This window comes from Bactrocera dorsalis, chromosome 1 (assembly GCF_023373825.1).
Source record: "Bactrocera dorsalis isolate Fly_Bdor chromosome 1, ASM2337382v1, whole genome shotgun sequence".
Classification (NCBI taxonomy): domain Eukaryota; kingdom Metazoa; phylum Arthropoda; class Insecta; order Diptera; family Tephritidae; genus Bactrocera; species Bactrocera dorsalis.
In genome coordinates this window covers 33650393-33668671 of record NC_064303.1, presented here as the reverse complement: position 1 = coordinate 33668671, position 18279 = coordinate 33650393, and the positions used below count along the sequence as shown (strand labels likewise).

At 35.5% G+C, this 18279-nt stretch overlaps 1 protein-coding gene across 3 annotated transcripts in view; it reads right to left on the bottom strand.

Moving 5' to 3' along the window:
* The window catches only part of LOC125780339 (hemicentin-2-like), a 98988-nt gene that overhangs the window by 65984 nt on the left and 14725 nt on the right, over window positions 1–18279 (bottom strand). For all 3 annotated transcript variants that reach the window (XM_049462547.1, XM_049462548.1, XM_049462546.1), the window contains exon 2: window positions 17256–18199. In XM_049462547.1, coding sequence (XP_049318504.1) covers window positions 17256–17745 — 490 coding nt within the window. In that variant the 5' untranslated portion in view covers window positions 17746–18199. The remainder of the gene's footprint in view (window positions 1–17255; window positions 18200–18279) is intronic.

Here is an 18279-nt window from a genome sequence, read left to right as displayed (position 1 = left end):
TGAGAAAGTTCGCGATTTTATTGGCATACCTGGCACGTCTTCTATTAAATACCGATCATTATTCAATGCCTTCGCGATACGATAGGGTCCACGATATTTCGGTTCTAATTTTCTCGACTCACCGGTTGCGGAAACTTCGTTTTCTATGACTACTAAATCGTTTTCGTTATATATACGCGGAAGGGAATGCCTTTCATCGAATCGTTTTTTCCATTTTTCTCTTTCGCGCTCGATATTTTTGGATGCAAGGATACGTTTTTCGTCTATCGGAATATTATTAGTAGATTCGTCTACGTCTTCATGTACGGCGGCAACTAACTGATTGTATGCAAGATCGCGTAAGCTAAAGTCAAAAATGAGTTCGTTTGGGCTATAACCCGACGTTTTATTTTTCTGCGAGTTAATAGAAAATTGTAAATTTCGTAACATTAAGTCCCATTCCTTTTGATTATCTAGAGACGTCCGCAAATAATTAAGGATTGTTTGATTTGCGCGTTCGACTTGACCGCGGGGTACGTACAGCTGTTTTAACGTGTTTTATCCCGTTCTCTTCGCAATAGGCCGTAAATGTTTTGGATGTGTAAGCGGTACCACGATCAGAAATTAGTTTAACCGGTAACCCAAAATAGCTAGTTATCTCGTTTAAGGTATTTATTACGTGAATCGTCCGCGTGTCGCGCACCGCTTTAACGATAAGGTACTTAGAAAAGGCATCGGATATAGCCAAAATGTAACAATTTCCTTTCTTACTGCGAATGAATGGACCTAGGTGGTCAACGTGAATTACGCGAAACGGTATCGGTTCAATCGGATCGTAGTGCATTACACCTTCGACTTTACCGGATTGGGCTTTTCGATAGCAACAATCAATGCACGCGGCGATGTAATTCGTTAGGTATGTATTTTCGCATTTGGGGAAACCAAAACTTACTACGAATGTGGGTGATAGTCTTCTCTAACGCATGATGACCCATCTTGTCGTGGCATAGTTGAGCAATACGCCATCGTACAGCTTTTGGAACGACGAACTTAAGGCCATCGTCTTCTAGACGATGAAGGCGGTGATTTTGGATTCGAAAATATTTCTTGATTTCTGTTTCTCGATCAGATTTAACATGACCTCGTAGAATGGCGACTACTTCTCGTAACTTTTCGTTTTGAATTTGCATAGTGTAAAGCCAATCGTTGACGTCGGCTTGTATCTCGAGGATAGAACCTACCGGTTCCACGTTTTCAGCGGGCTGTGCGATGTGTTCCTCCATAACGTTTTGTTTTTCAACCAGGACGATTGGTGACGTGTACGGAGATTCGGATGGTCGTATAATTTCGTTTTCGAGTGATTCTTTGATGATATCGGCGTCGATTGAATTTTTATCGATTGTTGTGTCGGCACGTTTGCTTAAAGCATTTTCGACACGACAACCACCGTTCTCAATCACTAGTCGATTACCGTTTCTACATAAACAGTCAGTTCCAAGCAAGATATTTTCGTTTAATAAATTGTCTTTCACGATTAAAATGTCACTTTCAAACTTCTGATTGTCGATTTCGACGATTGCGTTTATTTTTGCATCGCATACGTATTTACCTCCACCGAATCCGTTCAGTGTGATAGAGCATGTACTGATACTACCGAGTTTTATCGCAAAACTTTCTTTGACGAGAGTACGACTGCTTCCCGGATCTACGAAAGCATTTGTACTTACACCATTCACTTTAATTTGCTTTAAAATACCGTCAGAGATTTCGTTTTTCACTGGCTCGATTGCCCTTACAGCGTTTGATTTTTCGGGACACATTTCGGTTGTATGGTTAGTGCGTTGACATTTTCCACAACGAATTTTTTTCTGTGGCTCCGGGCACTTAATGGAATAATGCCCCGTTTTTGAACAGTTGTAACACTTTATATTTTCATTCGATTTAGGAATTGTGTTACGCGTACCGAACGTAGGATTAATGGATTGTATTGGCTTTTGTTTAGAATACGTGTTTATTTTATCGTCATTATAAATTGAATAGTTATTTATATCACGCAACAAATCAATACACCGTGTGTAACTGTTCGAAATTTTTCTTTTCAAATCACTATCATTAATACCGTTGATAATGTGAACAACAATATCGTTTTCAAAAATACCACATTTATTGCCGTAAGCTACCATACGATAATAAAATTCTTGAGGAGACTCGTTTTCCCCTCTTCTCATTTGCGACATTTTAATATGGGCATCGGCGACACTGTGTAACGTTGGAAAATCTTCAATAAATCGGTTTGAAAACGCGGACCAGGTCGTGTATACAACAGGCAAGGAATCAACCCACTGCTTGGCTGGTCCTTGCATTTTCTGTTGCACAGCAAAAAGTAGAAAATTGTCATCGATACTGTATGCATTACGTAGCATTTCGACGCGTTGAATAAACTGTGTAGCATTTAATGACATCTTTGAAATTGGATTAAACGATGGCAATAGATCAATTATTTCGCGCACATTAAATGTTGGACGCGATTGCCAATTTTGCTGGTGGTGGATTGGCGCATACGGTGAATCAGATATTACGGGACAAGTTGGATAAACCGGAACATGCGTGTACCTAGAGGTGTACTCAGGCACTGAATAAGCTACTTGCTCATACGTTTGTGTGGCCGGTATCTGCAGCGAGGATACCGGTATTTGCGTTTGTGAGGTCGGTACCTGCAACAGAGGTACAGAGAATTGCATTTGCGTGGTTGGTACCTGCAATGGTGGTACTACTGATTGCACGGTGTGTACGTTCGAGGATCTCACATATGTATTTGTATCCAATGGTGACGAAATACGTGGTGGTACAAAGTCTGAAGATGTTGCAGCAACATTTTGCCGCAGTTCTATTTCGCGAATTGTCTTTTCTAACTCAGCAACTCGTTCTAACAATACCGAACTAGCACTTTCGTAATGCTCCTCGTTATGTTTATACCTCTCTAGACGATTTATGAGCGTATTTTTGTTACCACTACAGGCGAGTCCTGCATCTCTACACATTTGTCTTAGATCGACGACGTTTTTATTTCGCAAATTTTCCATTATCACGTTTTGTTTTGCTACCGATGTTCAACGAGTTGAAGTTTAACGCTATCAGCGAGCAAAGTACGCTTGCGCGCTGAATAATAAACGAGCGTAGCAAAACAAACACACGATGAATTTTCGTTGTATTCGTTTATGTTGTGACTACGGCACAACACATTCCAATGATATAAGCGAATCAATGGAACTCGTAGAACGTTAAAAATATTATGCGAGCGTATGGCTGTGTGAAACGTAAGTGAGAAACGATTTACGAATATATGGCGACAATGTGATGAGCGATCGTTGTATTCTTTTTCGTCAACGATATGTGTGCATGCGTGAGTGGAATAACCACACTTCAATTACTAGCGAGTGTTGTTCAGCTTATTTTGCTGAATGAAGAGCGACGAAACGAAATAAAATGAGAGATAACGAACTCTCTCTGAGCTTGCGAGAAGCAACGACACAATTTTAAATTAACGTCACGAATGTTCAGCGGAGCCCCGATTGCCAAGAACTCTGCCAGCGGAGTCTCAACTTTGGAATTTTTTTTTTTTCGCATTTAAGAAATACAACGTTTTATATATTTTAAACGGCGAATTTACGCTTTCAGACGTTTTTTTACGATTTATTTTTATTAATTCACACCGTTTTTGACGCCATACGTATTTTTTTTTCACAAATGCGACTTTACGCGTAGATTTCAATCTCACTTCTGAGGCTGTCAGGAGACCTCTTCTTTTATATTTCGTTTTAGTTCAGTTTTTTTATTCTTTTTCAATGTTCAAAATACAAAAATGTTTTTATGTTACAAAAGAAATATATAGACGAATTATATAAACGTTAAATACATGTAATTAAAAGTAATGTGCGTATCCCACCGACGCCACTCGACGACTGATGCTGTGTCGATGCCACCTCTTGACTATTGCGGCTTTGTAGACAGGTTGCCAGATTGTTGACACTTGTGGCCATTTTATAGCGAAAAGATATACGCAAGAATTACGTTTACAAATTATTCAATTTTATTATTAAAATAATCGTGCTCCAATTGCAATTTTTAGTGCGATTATGCCATGTTATTGTCGTAATAATCATCCTAATCACCTATCGTCGCCATTCATCGAATTATTAAAAACTTCGAGCGTACCTTTTCTTAACATAATGTTCAAGGGCTAATAACGTAAAGTACCTCTAGAACTAATGAAAATATTGCTGTCGTTCAGGCAAGTGTTGTTGAATACAGCAATTATTGGGAATCTCTCAAACCACAACCTGGCGGATTGGGAGAAAGGATTTGATCTTGCATAAAGTGTTCTCTCTCAAGAACTGAAGTCATTAAAAGACGTAAACGTCGTAAAATCACGATCTTGCCTTGGAACGACTTGAAAACGGTAATAATTTTTTTTAAGAAAATCAACGTCTCTGATGAGGCCCACTTTCATCCGAGTGATGTCCTGAACAAATCAAACAGTCGATTCCGGTGGAAAGACAATCCACAAATTCTTCACCTAAATTGACAGTTTGGTGTGGTTTCTGGTGGAATCCCCGTACTTACATATATCGAAATGAAGCTGGCGACACCGTTACTGTCAATGAAGAGCGGTAGAAATCGATTACAACCAATTGTTTATAGCAGATAGATTTTTTAATACATACCATCTATAAAAATTCTATAAAGCCTTACTTCAAAAGCTCAATATCTCGAGAAGTATTAATGATAGCGATTTTGACCTCGAACCTTTTTTTATAGCAAATAAAATTTCCTACAAGTTTGGCATGTACATTTTTTCTATAACTGGTGTCATTTACGCGATATATACAAAAAAATGCGAAATTATTGTAAAACTTGGGCTTAGAGCCCCGTACTACCTCGCCGGTGTGAGTTCCGACTTTGTGTCTCGGGGCACTTTTGTAGAATGAACAATTCTGAGAAATATGCGTCCAAAGTCAAAGCGATGTCATAAAATACCTCTGATCTGTTGGAATTTAAAGACAAAAACTCACGATTGTAGTGTATTTTCTATGGAAAATTTTTACAGGCCTTGGCCCAGTTCTTAATGTTAATATTAAGGGCTAAAATTTTCAGGGAATTTTGTTTAGGGTATTTCCAAGAAAATTTCGCAACCGGACTGAAAAAAATTAATAAATTAATAGTTCAAAAAAAAACCCTAATATATATAAAATGAATGATTTTATTGATTTTAACTCCTAATGGTCGATGCTTTCCGGATACTAACTAGTGTATGGAATCAAACCAAGTAATAATCAGTTTTGTTTTCAATTTTGTTTTGTTTAATTCAACAATATACGTCTGTATAACCCTTTCCTTCCTTGGGCAAATGCATTTTTCCGAAAAGGATGAAGTCTCACGGTGCCATATCAGGTGAACACGGGGGGTGGTTAATGGTTAAATGTGATTTTTGGTCAAATAATCGATCACATGATGTCCATCAATTTGTGCACACCTTTCGGAAGCCTAAATGTTCGGCCAAAATGCGATAATTCGATGTTTTGGAGATGTTTAATTCCATTTCCATCAATTTTAATGATGATTTCAGCTGATTTTTGATGAATTCACGCAGAGTTGCGATGGAATTTCCGGTGATCACGGATTTTGATTGGGTCACATGTTGATCGTCATTTACTCGTGTGTCCTCACGACCACTTTGAAAACGTTTAAACCACTCGTGCACTCTGCTACGGGATAGGCAATCATCGCCTTAAACTAGTTTCATCAATTGAAACGTTTCGGAAAAAGTTTTACCAATTTTAAAACAAAATTTAATGTTGGCTCTTTGTTCAAAGCTCAATTTCGCACCGATAACACAAACATACTGACACTTAAAACGCAATAACTTCACTTCTCACTAGATAATCGATAAAGATAGCAAATTCTTACACACTAGTTGACATATAGATGACGCCACCAGGGGTCGCTAGATTCAAAAAGTCCTGTTTACTTTGGAGAGCCCATTGTATTAGGAAATTGTTGTTGAAATAGGGTGCCCTATAGTAATTAATAGTATACGTTCGAAAATTCTTCGTGCCGGTTAATATTTTACCGGTATGAAGAAGGGATTATTTTACATAAAATTTTTTAAGGAATATTTTACTACATTATGGTTATTGGGAGTATGTGGAAGATAATCAAAAAAGCTGCTGTAAATGAGCTAAATAAAAATCTTCACGGTTGGATAATACATACATATTATATACCTCTACGTACGTAACTTTCATTTCTAGTCACTTCGTTTATATATATTACTAATGAAAAAGATTTTATTTGACGTAAAATATTCATATGAATTTGCATTTTTAGTATTTTGAGACAGGGACAGTTATCTTGGCATACTTGAAATAAAACTATTTGTAATATTTTCACCTTCTTGTTCTATAAGCTAACCCAATATTTGTTAGATTTGTATGCTCGCTACCAAATTTCACCAATTTCACAGTTGCTTTATCTAACCACTTTGTTGCATTTTAAATTAAAAAAAGTATAACTTTAGTAAATTTAGGTCGAGCTGCAAAAAAGAATCGAAAAACCGAGTAAGCAGCGAATGTTGAGAATAAAACGAGTACTTAATGTTAAAGTTCTCTATATGAGCACGCTACTGTAATATAAGTAACCTACTAACTCAGAGTTATGTCTCATATGCATATATATATTAAAGATATGTTGTTACTTATTAGAGCGATATTTGTTAAATACACTTACACTTTTGTATAAAAACTTTTTGGCATAAAACTTAAAAGATTTGCTTAATATCACCACTTATATGCAATATCGCGATGCTTCATGTTTTTATAGCTATGCACATTTAATGTCCTATTTAAATAGCTAACTCACTTAAGGCCCACATATTACTTGTGACTAGGAAATCGATATTGCTGGTTATGGGCTTCTTATTATTCTCACTAAAGGCTAGAAAATGATCTTAACGGTTACTGACTTCAAAAAAATGTTGCGTCCTTCTACACATAAATTAATGCAATTATTTAAAAAAAATAAAATAATAATGTCTAGATATGCAAAATATACGTAACAAGTAAGGAAGGACTAAGTTCGGGTGTCACCGAACATTTTATACTCTCGCAAGATAAAGTGATAATCGAGATTTCATTATCCGTCATTAACATATTTGTTTATTTTGGTTCATAATGTATATATTGTATTATACAGAGAAGGAATCAGATGGAATTCAAAATAGCGTTATATCGAAAGAAGGCGTGGTTGTGAACCGATTATATACCAAATTTCATTGAGATCGGTCGAGTATTTCCTGAGATATGGTTTTTGGTCCATAAGTGGGCGACGCCACGCCCATTTTCAATTTTTAAAAAAAGCCTGGGTGCAGCTTCCTTCTGCCATTTTTTCCGTAAAATTTAGTGTTTCTGACATTTTTTGTTAGTCGGTTAACGCACTTTTAGTGATTTTCAACATAACCTTTGTATGGGAGGTGGGCGTGGATTTTATCCGATTTCTTCCATTTTTAAACTGTATATGGAAATGCCTGAAGGAAACGACTCTGTAGAGTTTGGTTGACATAGCTATAGTAGTTTCCGAGATATGTACAAAAAACTTAGTAGGGGGCGGGGCCACGCCCACTTTTCCAAAAAAATTATATTAAAATATGCCCCTCCCTAATGCGATGGTTTGTGCCAAATTTCACTTTAATATCTTTATTTGTGGCTTAGTTATGACACTTTATAGGTTTTCGGTTTCCGCCATTTTGTGGGCGTGGCAGTGGGCCGATTTTGCCCATCTTCGAACTTAACCTTCTTATGGAGCCAAGAAATACGTGTACCAAGTTTCATCATGATATCTCAATTTTTACTCAAGTTACAGCTTGCACGGACAGACGGACGGACGGACAGACGGACGGACGGACAGACGGACGGACAGACGGACGGACGGACGGACAGACAGACATCCGGATTTCAACTCTACTCGTCACCCTGATCACTTTGGTATATATAACCCTATATCTGACTCTTTTAGTTTTAGGACTTACAAACAACCGTTATGTGAACAAAACTATAATACTCTCTTTAGCAACTTTGTTGCGAGAGTATAAAAATTGCCGAATCATTGAAAAGCTCCCTACTAACATGAATGATTAAACCACCAGTTAGTCGCAATATGCTACCATAGGTTATAATGAAATGCACATATGTAAAATTGCGGACAGAGAGACGCACATGACTAAATCGACTTATCTGGCATAAAAACTGGAGATTCTATAAATTTAAAAATTTTGAAAATTATAAATTGTAAATTGATCCACACAAAAATAATATCTCTGTTCTCATTTTTAAACCTTGAAATACTACAGTGCCATATAGTCATATGTACCAAAATCCGCTTCTAATCACATTACTCCGGTCAGGTAATTGCATTAACGCCATTGTGAAGCGACCGGCCGACTAGCAATTTTTATAGGCCATTAAAAATGCTGTGAAACAATGTAAAACAAAAGCTTAAATAAATTTTAATTTTATTCAGCCGACACTCAGTATACATATATACATATGTTCACACGTGGTTTGACAAAAGCTAGGCACATATACATAGTTAGATAGTGGCATATACCGCAGTCTACATTTAATTATTTGCTGCAAGCATTTAATGCAGTTAAGCCCACACATATGTACAGCTGTGTTCATGAGAATAGTAATGGTGGTGTGTTTTGATTATAAAATAAAAAAATTAAGTTAAAATTTAAACTACGAATTCAATAAGATCTACTTAAAAAAAACGAAGAATGTAGTATGTTAACGAAAATAGTATTAATTGGCCGCAAAGTGTTTATTTTTACAGCGACGTTGCCCATGCATTCAATACCACTAGCCAAAGTGGTGTTCAACTTGACAGATTTGCTGTTAACGCAACTCACTTAGCATATTCTGGTCCGTACTTGCGTCATATTACGTCGATTCTTACTGATGCAAACTTCGTCTTAGCTAGTTTTGTTATATATTTTGGGTTGTTATCCTGCTCCAACCTTCTTTTTATATGCATTTCCAAGGTGACAGTTAGTAACATAATATTATTTATTCCAGAGGGTTTTCATATACTGTTACATTACGGTACATGACGTTATAAATCAGATATATAGGACCGCCACCTTGGTACGAAAAGCAAACCCGGTAAGGGTAATGTTCAGACCACCAAGTTTATCTGTTTTTTGATAGTGTACCTGAAATGATATTATGTTTGGACACTCTATACCTCCAAAAAAATTTGGCGACCTTAATCCACAGCATATTCCGGCATTTTTAGATGTGTTATTGAAAGTTTCTTTTGTGAAGCTGTTTGTTGCCACTTGTTTCTTCGTCAAAAGAGGTCCTTTCTGGGGACTGTTTATCTTTAAATGCAAATTCTCTACTAATTACCTTATCTCTTATTTATAAGGATTTTAACAGAAAAGCTGATATTATTATTTAATAGATCTACAAAAAACTATAGTTTTTGGTACCAAGTGTCTAGATTGCCAATTTATTCTTGATTATGATACTTGAGCTTCTTATATTTTGACCAGGCTTATTAGTTATACTATAAAGTTTTCCAATTAGTTCGAGAGTTTCGCGCTCCCTTTTCGCGTATAAAAACTTCACGTGATCCCCACTCCCAATCTCTTTACCAAAAATATGAGAAAAATTATGTGAGAAGTTTGAAGGTTTAAAAAACTTGGAGATATCTACAATTTATTAAATGCCCGCTCAATCAAAATCTTTCTTTGTGTTTTAAAAGTAATTCACCGGCGCTCAGAAGCAATGATGTCACCAAAACTAGGAAATCTGTACAACGTTGAAGTGAAGTTTGGACAACTTTTTGTCAATAGTTTAATATTTCACATAAAGCACTAAACTATGAAGGAATTCTGCAAAATATTCAGTCAAAATTTAAGATTCTAGCAGAAAATATAAGTATAGTTATAAATAAGTTTTTGAATAATTTAGATAATTGCAGAAAGAAACAGTTCCACTAAAATGTAAAAATGAAGGAAGAAAAGCATTCATTACTTATTGTTTAAATGAGTTAAGCATCCACCCCCTCTACCCGGTAAAATTGGCGCATCCTAATACCACAAATACCACAGCGCAATTCACCACAGCTGATGACACTACTACACAGCTCACCACACCTCTACCCCTACCCACTAAACAAAAAGGATGGACAACGGGATAGGAGGCTCAATTGGTTCTTCACAATTCGCACGTTAACATATACACTGCGCCGCGTCGACACCGTTCAACACAATTCGACATTCAGTTCGTCCATCAACATATGTATCAAGATTCATTTTATACTTCGTTTCTGCGACACCAATCAAGCGCGTTGCAGTCAGCACCACATACGATTCCGTTTTAATTCGATCACCTTCAAGGACATTCGAAATAAAGAAACATTTAATTTAAAGAAAAATAGTATTTATGTAAAATTAAAGATTTTCCAAATAAATTATGTTGTATAATTACACAAGTGTGTTACACAAGTAAACGCGTATTTTTTATTTCATATGTGCGGAATAATCAGTTCAGGTTATGCATATGTATCTTCATATGCACATAGTGATTACCAAGGTAAACATAAAGATATGGTGGTTACAATTTAACTATGGTCCTTCGAGCCTCACAGAAAGGCACTATGTGATATACAAAATTAAATAAATACATAAATATGTATACTGGTGTGGTGACAAAATAAATAAATAAAAAAACAGAATAACCAAAGTGCAGTGACAGTACTAAAAAATCAAAAGAGAGTGCAGTGCAGTGGTACAGAGCCAGAAATAGATATATACATACATACGAACATATCTATATACAAGTACATATAAATACATTTAAACATAAATAATAAACAAAGCATAAATGAAAAACAAATCATAAATCGGGCGCGATGTAAAAGTACCTGAACAAAAACAGAACAAAAGTGAACAAACAAAAAACAAAGTGCATTTAAAAACAGCAACTAAGCCAAACGAGCTGAGTGTGCTAAAATTTAAAAACAAAAATTGCAGTGAAACGAAAAATAAAAAAAAAAAAAATAAAAAGAAAAAAACAACGCAGTGACCCAAACAACAGAAACAAAAAAAAATAAATAGACATATATACAGTCATGGACAAAGAAATAGTACACTTTGAGAATATAATAAAAAGACGTATATATTTCATATAAACAGAAAACAAATAATAATTTTTTTATTATCGCATAAAGTGAGAAATAAAGTAGTGACAAAAATTGTTCACCCTTTGTTTAGCAAAAAGTGGTGTTACAAAACAAAAATACACAAATATCACAAAATTTACTAAAATAACATATTTAAAGTTTTTCCCAAAAATAAGAAATATAAAAATACAAACGTTTTAACTAAATAAACCACAAACCGGGCGCGAAACCCAAAACTTAATATAAAAGTAAAAACTAAATAAACGGGCGCGAATATAAAAACAAATACTTATATATACACACAACAAAACAACAGCAAAAGGAGGAAGGCAACTGCAGCATAGGACGGAGAACAACCAAGAACAAGGCATTAAGGCAGCATGAGTATATGCATATACCCAACAAAACGTACCAAACCGAAACCAAGTGAGCGTATTTAGCCCATTTTTCATATATAGTAATATGCACATACATATGTATTAAAAAGAAAATACGGATAAAAGTTTGGTATAATACATACATATGTAATCAAATTCTTATCACGTATGCATACATATAAGTATAACTACTTATAACATATATTCGTTACATATTATATTATTGCCAAGCGCAAAATATATATTTGTATATTTACATACATATATCTATAATACATACGTATTAGACGGCGGTCTTAATAGATACAATGGAAAAGTGCATATGAACATATGTAAGTACATATAAAAAAAAAAAAACAAAAACAAAACTCTTTTTAATACCGTGTTCAGTCCTCTCTCTCAAAAATAAATATTATAACATTTATTTACAAATATACGGCAAAGAATCTGCCTGTGACACTAAATAAAGTCTCAAAATATTACATATTAACACATATGTATATACATATAAACAGATTTACATTTCTCAATTCCGTCTCCGCGCTCTCTTCTTAGAGCGAACATACATATATAAATATATTTGTACATATAATCATACGGCAAAATCTGCCTGTGACGCAAAACAAAATCTCCAAAAAAAACCAAAAGTTCAAAGTCCACATTTGCAATTATCCAGCAATACCTCTTGTTCTTTGGCAAACAAAAACAAGCAGGATTGTGGACAAAAAGCTAATTGATCTCTCTAACGAGCTCTCAATTGCTTAAGAACAGAAGCATAATTATAAGCACAAAAAATTCGTGCATACTTATGTACAAAGCATATTGATCTCTGCGACGAGCTCTCAATTGCATAAAAACAAGTACATACAAGCCAATTATTAGGGTGTACCTAAAAATAAATAAATCGGACATCAAACATTTTAATTAATAAAAAGCGCGGTTTTGAATACCAATTAACAATTCAAATATATTTTCGAATTAAAATATAACTAAATAATATTATTTTGCAAAAATGGTTCATAACGACACAAATCAAAATACACCTGTAGCAGCTACACGCTCAAAACAGGTTGTTAAATTCATTTCACAAAGTGACAGTTTATTAAGATACTGCACTAGATTTGCCTCTTTGCCGATTAATGAAAACTCTGAATCGTTATTAGAAATCAAAATTCAAAATCTTGAAAACTTTTGGACTCGGCTCCAAGTGGCTCATGACGCCATTCTAGATTCTAACGATTCAGATACACATAATTTTAAATCATCGGCTTACGATATTTACGAAAACTGCTTGGACCAATATGAAGAAACAAAAGCTATGATCTCCGATCAATTAAAGCTCATTAAAGCAATTGCACCTACTCCCCACAGTAGAGTAGAGCTGCCAAAAATAGACAATCAAGAGGCAAGTTCAGGCATCCAACTCGAGGTGCCTGCATGTGATACAGAAACCTTTTACGGAGGTTATGAAGAATGGCCGTCCTTCCGGGACATGTTCACAGCCGTTTACATCAACCATCCACAACTATCAAAGGCACAAAAACTGTATCACCTCCGATACAAAACAAAAGGTCAAGCAGGCGAAATAGTTAAACAGTTCGCATTAAATGACTACAATTTCAATTTGGCTTGGGAAGCTCTAAAAGCTAGATACGAAAACAATAGAATACTGGTCGATAAACAAGTAACGACACTAATGAACTTGCCAAAAATTAAGAAAGGAACAAGTGTGGAATTCATCAACCTAGAATCCACTGTTTCAAATTGTTTGTCGGTTCTATCGACACTTAATATTCCCACAGATAGCTGGGACCCAATTCTGGTAAACATTTGCACCGCCGCATTACCAGAAAAGTCGTTACTTCTATGGGAGCAATCGCTCTCATCACGAAAAAAGTGCCCAACGTGGCAACAAATGAAAGATTTTCTCACCACCCAATATGAAATTGCGGAAAGGTTAGAAGAAAATATAATCAAAACTAAGAACATGAAACACGACCAAAATAGAAGCTTAAATAGACCTCAAGCTAGAAGCAGAAACCATTCAAACAAACGCTTTCACATAATGCAATCGTTCATATCCGAACAGAAAAAGCAAACGTCATGCGAACTATGTAAAAGAGGGCATAAACTTAAAACTTGCGAGAAGTTTAAAAAATTAAACATTAACGAAAGGAACAACTTTGTCAGATCAAAAAGACTCTGTACAAACTGCTTCTCCCATACACACAATCTTAAAAGTTGCAAAAGCAAATTTAACTGCTCATATTGTCACAAAAGACACAATTCAATGCTTCATTACAGCATATATCCCATCTCGCCCTATAAAAGCGCTTATAAATCAAGAACCACGGGTTTAATTGCAAAAGCAAATCCCGAAAGCCAAAATACTAAAAATTGCCAAGAGACACCATGCTGTTCAAAGGCACAAAAATTTCAAACGCTTCACAGCGAAACACAAAATGGACTAGTAACAGAACTGGTCACCACCATACCAACTCAAGTTGAGTATAATAAAAACAAATACCTTAATTCACAATTAAGTGAACTGCAAACGTTAAGAAAGCTTCCGATAACAAACAAAACTATAAAAGATCGGTATTGTGAGCACTTATCTAAAGCCACAACTACTCGATCAAATAATGGCCGGAACGTCGTACGACAACCACTAGAGCCACAATTTTCTAATACCCCATATAAAAGTAGGAAAAACAAGGTCAGATTCCCTCTGACAACCTCATACAAAAAAAAAAAACAAATATATGTTCGTAACTTTTCGGCCCCGCAGGATGGCTTTAGCCAATAATGAGAAAAAAAATCTGCACAAATCCTAGAGCGGTGGCTGGCTACTAAATATCAAATTAGTGTATACGTACTAAAACATAAAATACACAGTTGTATCAAAAAGTCGGAAAATCGACATTTTCGTTAATTTTCTAAAATAAATAAAATCGCAAAAGGAAGTTAAGGGATCACTATACTCCCAATGCGATAAAGTGACGCACCTAGACTTACCAAAAGCAAAGGTCGTTCTTATCTCATCTATGCAAGCGCTGCTCATAGGGGTGAGTTAGGAAAATCAGCTATACAAAGCATTAAACAATTATGAAGAATTCTATACTCTACGAATTGAAGCCGTTCGCACTTCACGGCCATTCTCCCGCAAGATCCATCACATATAATAGTTCTAACCCCAAGGTATGTTTCCAAAGGCGCACCCATTCAGGCCAAACCTGAGCCAGGCATGGAGTTGCGGTCCTTAATAAGCCAATCAAGTAAAAAAAAAAAAAAAATTATTGCAACAATCGCCAAAACTATAGAAAAGGCAAATAATAGATAAACCGCACAATAAAATGATAAAAGAAAAAATTGCATATATAATAAGTCGTCAGTAAAATTAAACAAACAAGCAAATTAAAGGTGTTTATCTCATGCAACTAGACGCATATTAAAATTCATATGAAACGAAAGCTGTTTTATACACAAAGGTGCAAATAAGGAGCAATTCTCCAGCACTAAATATCCGACGATCGCCATGTAACCTCACCCACAGTAAGCCGAATTACATGTCTTGGATTATATATATAAAACTAGGCAAAATATTCGCCTAGGGGGCCCAGGATGTTTAAATGAGTTAAGCATCCACCCCCTCTACCCGGTAAAATTGGCGCATCCTAATACCACAGCGCAATTCACCACAGCTGATGACACTACTACACAGCTCACCACACCTCTACCCCTACCCACTAAACAAAAAGGATGGACAACGGGATAGGAGGCTCAATTGGTTCTTCACAATTCGCACGTTAACATATACACTGCGCCGCGTCGACACCGTTCAACACAATTCGACATTCAGTTCGTCCATCAACATATGTATCAAGATTCATTTTATACTTCGTTTCTGCGACACCAATCAAGCGCGTTGCAGTCAGCACCACATACGATTCCGTTTTAATTCGATCACCTTCAAGGACATTCGAAATAAAGAAACATTTAATTTAAAGAAAAATAGTATTTATGTAAAATTAAAGATTTTCCAAATAAATTATGTTGTATAATTACACAAGTGTGTTACACAAGTAAACGCGTATTTTTTATTTCATATGTGCGGAATAATCAGTTCAGGTTATGCATATGTATCTTCATATGCACATAGTGATTACCAAGGTAAACATAAAGATATGGTGGTTACAATTTAACTACTTATCGTAATTATTTAATTTTTTTTTTAATTTATGAACGCCTTCAACAAGCGTTATTTTAATGAGTATCATTACTTTTTTAAACTACAAAAATTTGTCATAAAAAATTCGTTGAATTTCCTCGTTTTTTTTATTTGGATTGTATATTTTAGAAAAAAAAAATCATATATATTTAGTGGACCACAATTTTCATGAATTCGACTGTATATATAGGAAACACTGTGGGTATATAAATACATATATGCTGACTATAGTGTCTTCTTGACAGAATTTGCAATTGAAATCATTTAATTCACACTTTTTGCTTCTGGTCAACTAATTATATGCCTGTGCGGTCAAGTGTATTAATTGTAATTAGGTTACAGTGACATTTGGAGATAGCAAAAACTGGAACAAAATATTGTAAATTTGGAAAGAGTTGCGTGAAAGATTATATATTTAGTGAATACAACAAGAAAATGTGTTGGAAGAAACTGTCTTGTCGACATAGAGCTCCCGGAAGTTAGGACAATTTACAGACGGTTATTCAATAAAGCCCGAGTGATTGTTTATGCAGACGATGTTGCACTTAAGATCAAAGGAATTTGCTGAATAGATCGGAAGCATCCGTCTGCAGCATGCAAATATCCAAGATGAGATCATAACATCGAGCGGAGAGCAAGGAATCCATTGGTAGCCTTTTACAACTGCAGAAGAGCTTTGGTAAAAGATGGGATCTGTTACCAAAAGTACTTCTTTTCCTCTATGATACCACAATCAATCTTAATATGTTTTTATGAGTCTTTGGTGGTGGAAAAAATATATTCAAAAAGTGTTCGAACGTGAAAATTGCTATCAGACTCAGAGAATCTATTTCTAAACGAGAATACGTAATGTCTGAAAATTTAGTAATCCTAGCACACATTGCCTTCATATTGGATCTCATTAAGGAAGATGTAGATAATCTACTGGAGGAGACAGTGTACTTTTTTAGAGTTTAGCCAAAGCTGGGGGCGTTGATGGATGGGGATAATAGCGGCAGATTTACTGCTTTGAAGCACAGAATAAAAATGGCTTCTACTTAGTGAGAGTTTGGCCAGCACTGGGCTTAAAAATCAAAATCTGTTGCTATCATCGTTTCTTGAGTTGCCGCAAGCCCAGTGGGCCATTTGTTCCCAGTAAGACCGGGCTTTTTATAAGACTGACCGTCATAATAAGAAATTTCCCTATAGGCGACCACCTTGTATGGTTTAGAATTGGGTTGGGAGTAGAAATTTAATGGCTAAGTAGATTTGTATTATCCTCAAGGTCTTGTCGACTTATATGGACCGATATAGGTATTTTTTTAAGCTTCACAATGTACTTTATATACTAAAACAATCTACTCTAATATGAATAATATATTAGGGAGGACTTTATGAATAGAGGTTGTGAAAAATGTATAATTTTTGTTGTGGAGAAACTAACTTACCAAAATGATGCGCGATATGATCGCGCTCCTCTGACTCCTCTGGTACACCGCTAATGCCGGCATCATGACCAAAGGCATGCATATTCATATTCTCTAAATCCATATTTTCCAAACTGCCACTCCTGCTACTGTCTCCTCCGCCTCCTCCACCTCCATCATGATGGTGATTGTGACCACGCATTTCGATGGTGAACGTGTGTGCGATGGCATCACCAGCTGTGACGGTCATATGCGTGCCATAAGCAAGCGGCAGTAAACTACCACTAGCATCTCTGCCATCGCCAAGCCAAGACAAGAAGCTGTTGATACAAATTGCGCTAATTAACAGCAAAAATTTTGGCAGTTTACTTTTTCGTTTCATTTTAATTATGCACGTTGGCTGCGGCACAATATTGGGTGCATTTGTCACTGTTTTTATTTCCATTTTCACTATCGTTCTCGAAACTTTAGCAACCATCTTTCGCACTCTACCCCGAACAAATGCAACCATGTTGGCTGATTTTGTTGATCGCGTCGCAGGCAGTTTTTATTGGACCATTTCAAAGTTTGTTACGTTACTCATTTGTCGTGTCACAATATTTTCACGATATTTGGCGCGTTAATTTTATTATTGCCGCAATTGTTAAAATTATATGCATTTATTTACATCCACTGTATGGTAACTCACTGGTCTGCTTCGTTGCAGACGAAACTGTTATGGTAAAAGAGTTTTGATGTTCGCTTGGTTTGTATATTTTAAGGTTTTTTTTTTAATAATTAGAAATTAATAAGACTAATAATTTATATAAATAATTTATAAAATAAATTCTTTTTATAATTTTATTGCATTTTGCGATTCAGTTGCGTTTTTATTTATTCACAAATTCTTTAGACTACATGTTTGCTACAGAAACTTTCCCACTCAAAGAAGTTTTATTTCACTTCCTGAGGATATCTCTCGAAACCTGAAAACAGATAAGAAAAATATGATGAGAATTTATAATACAATTGTATTTAATAATTACATATTACATAAATTTATAAT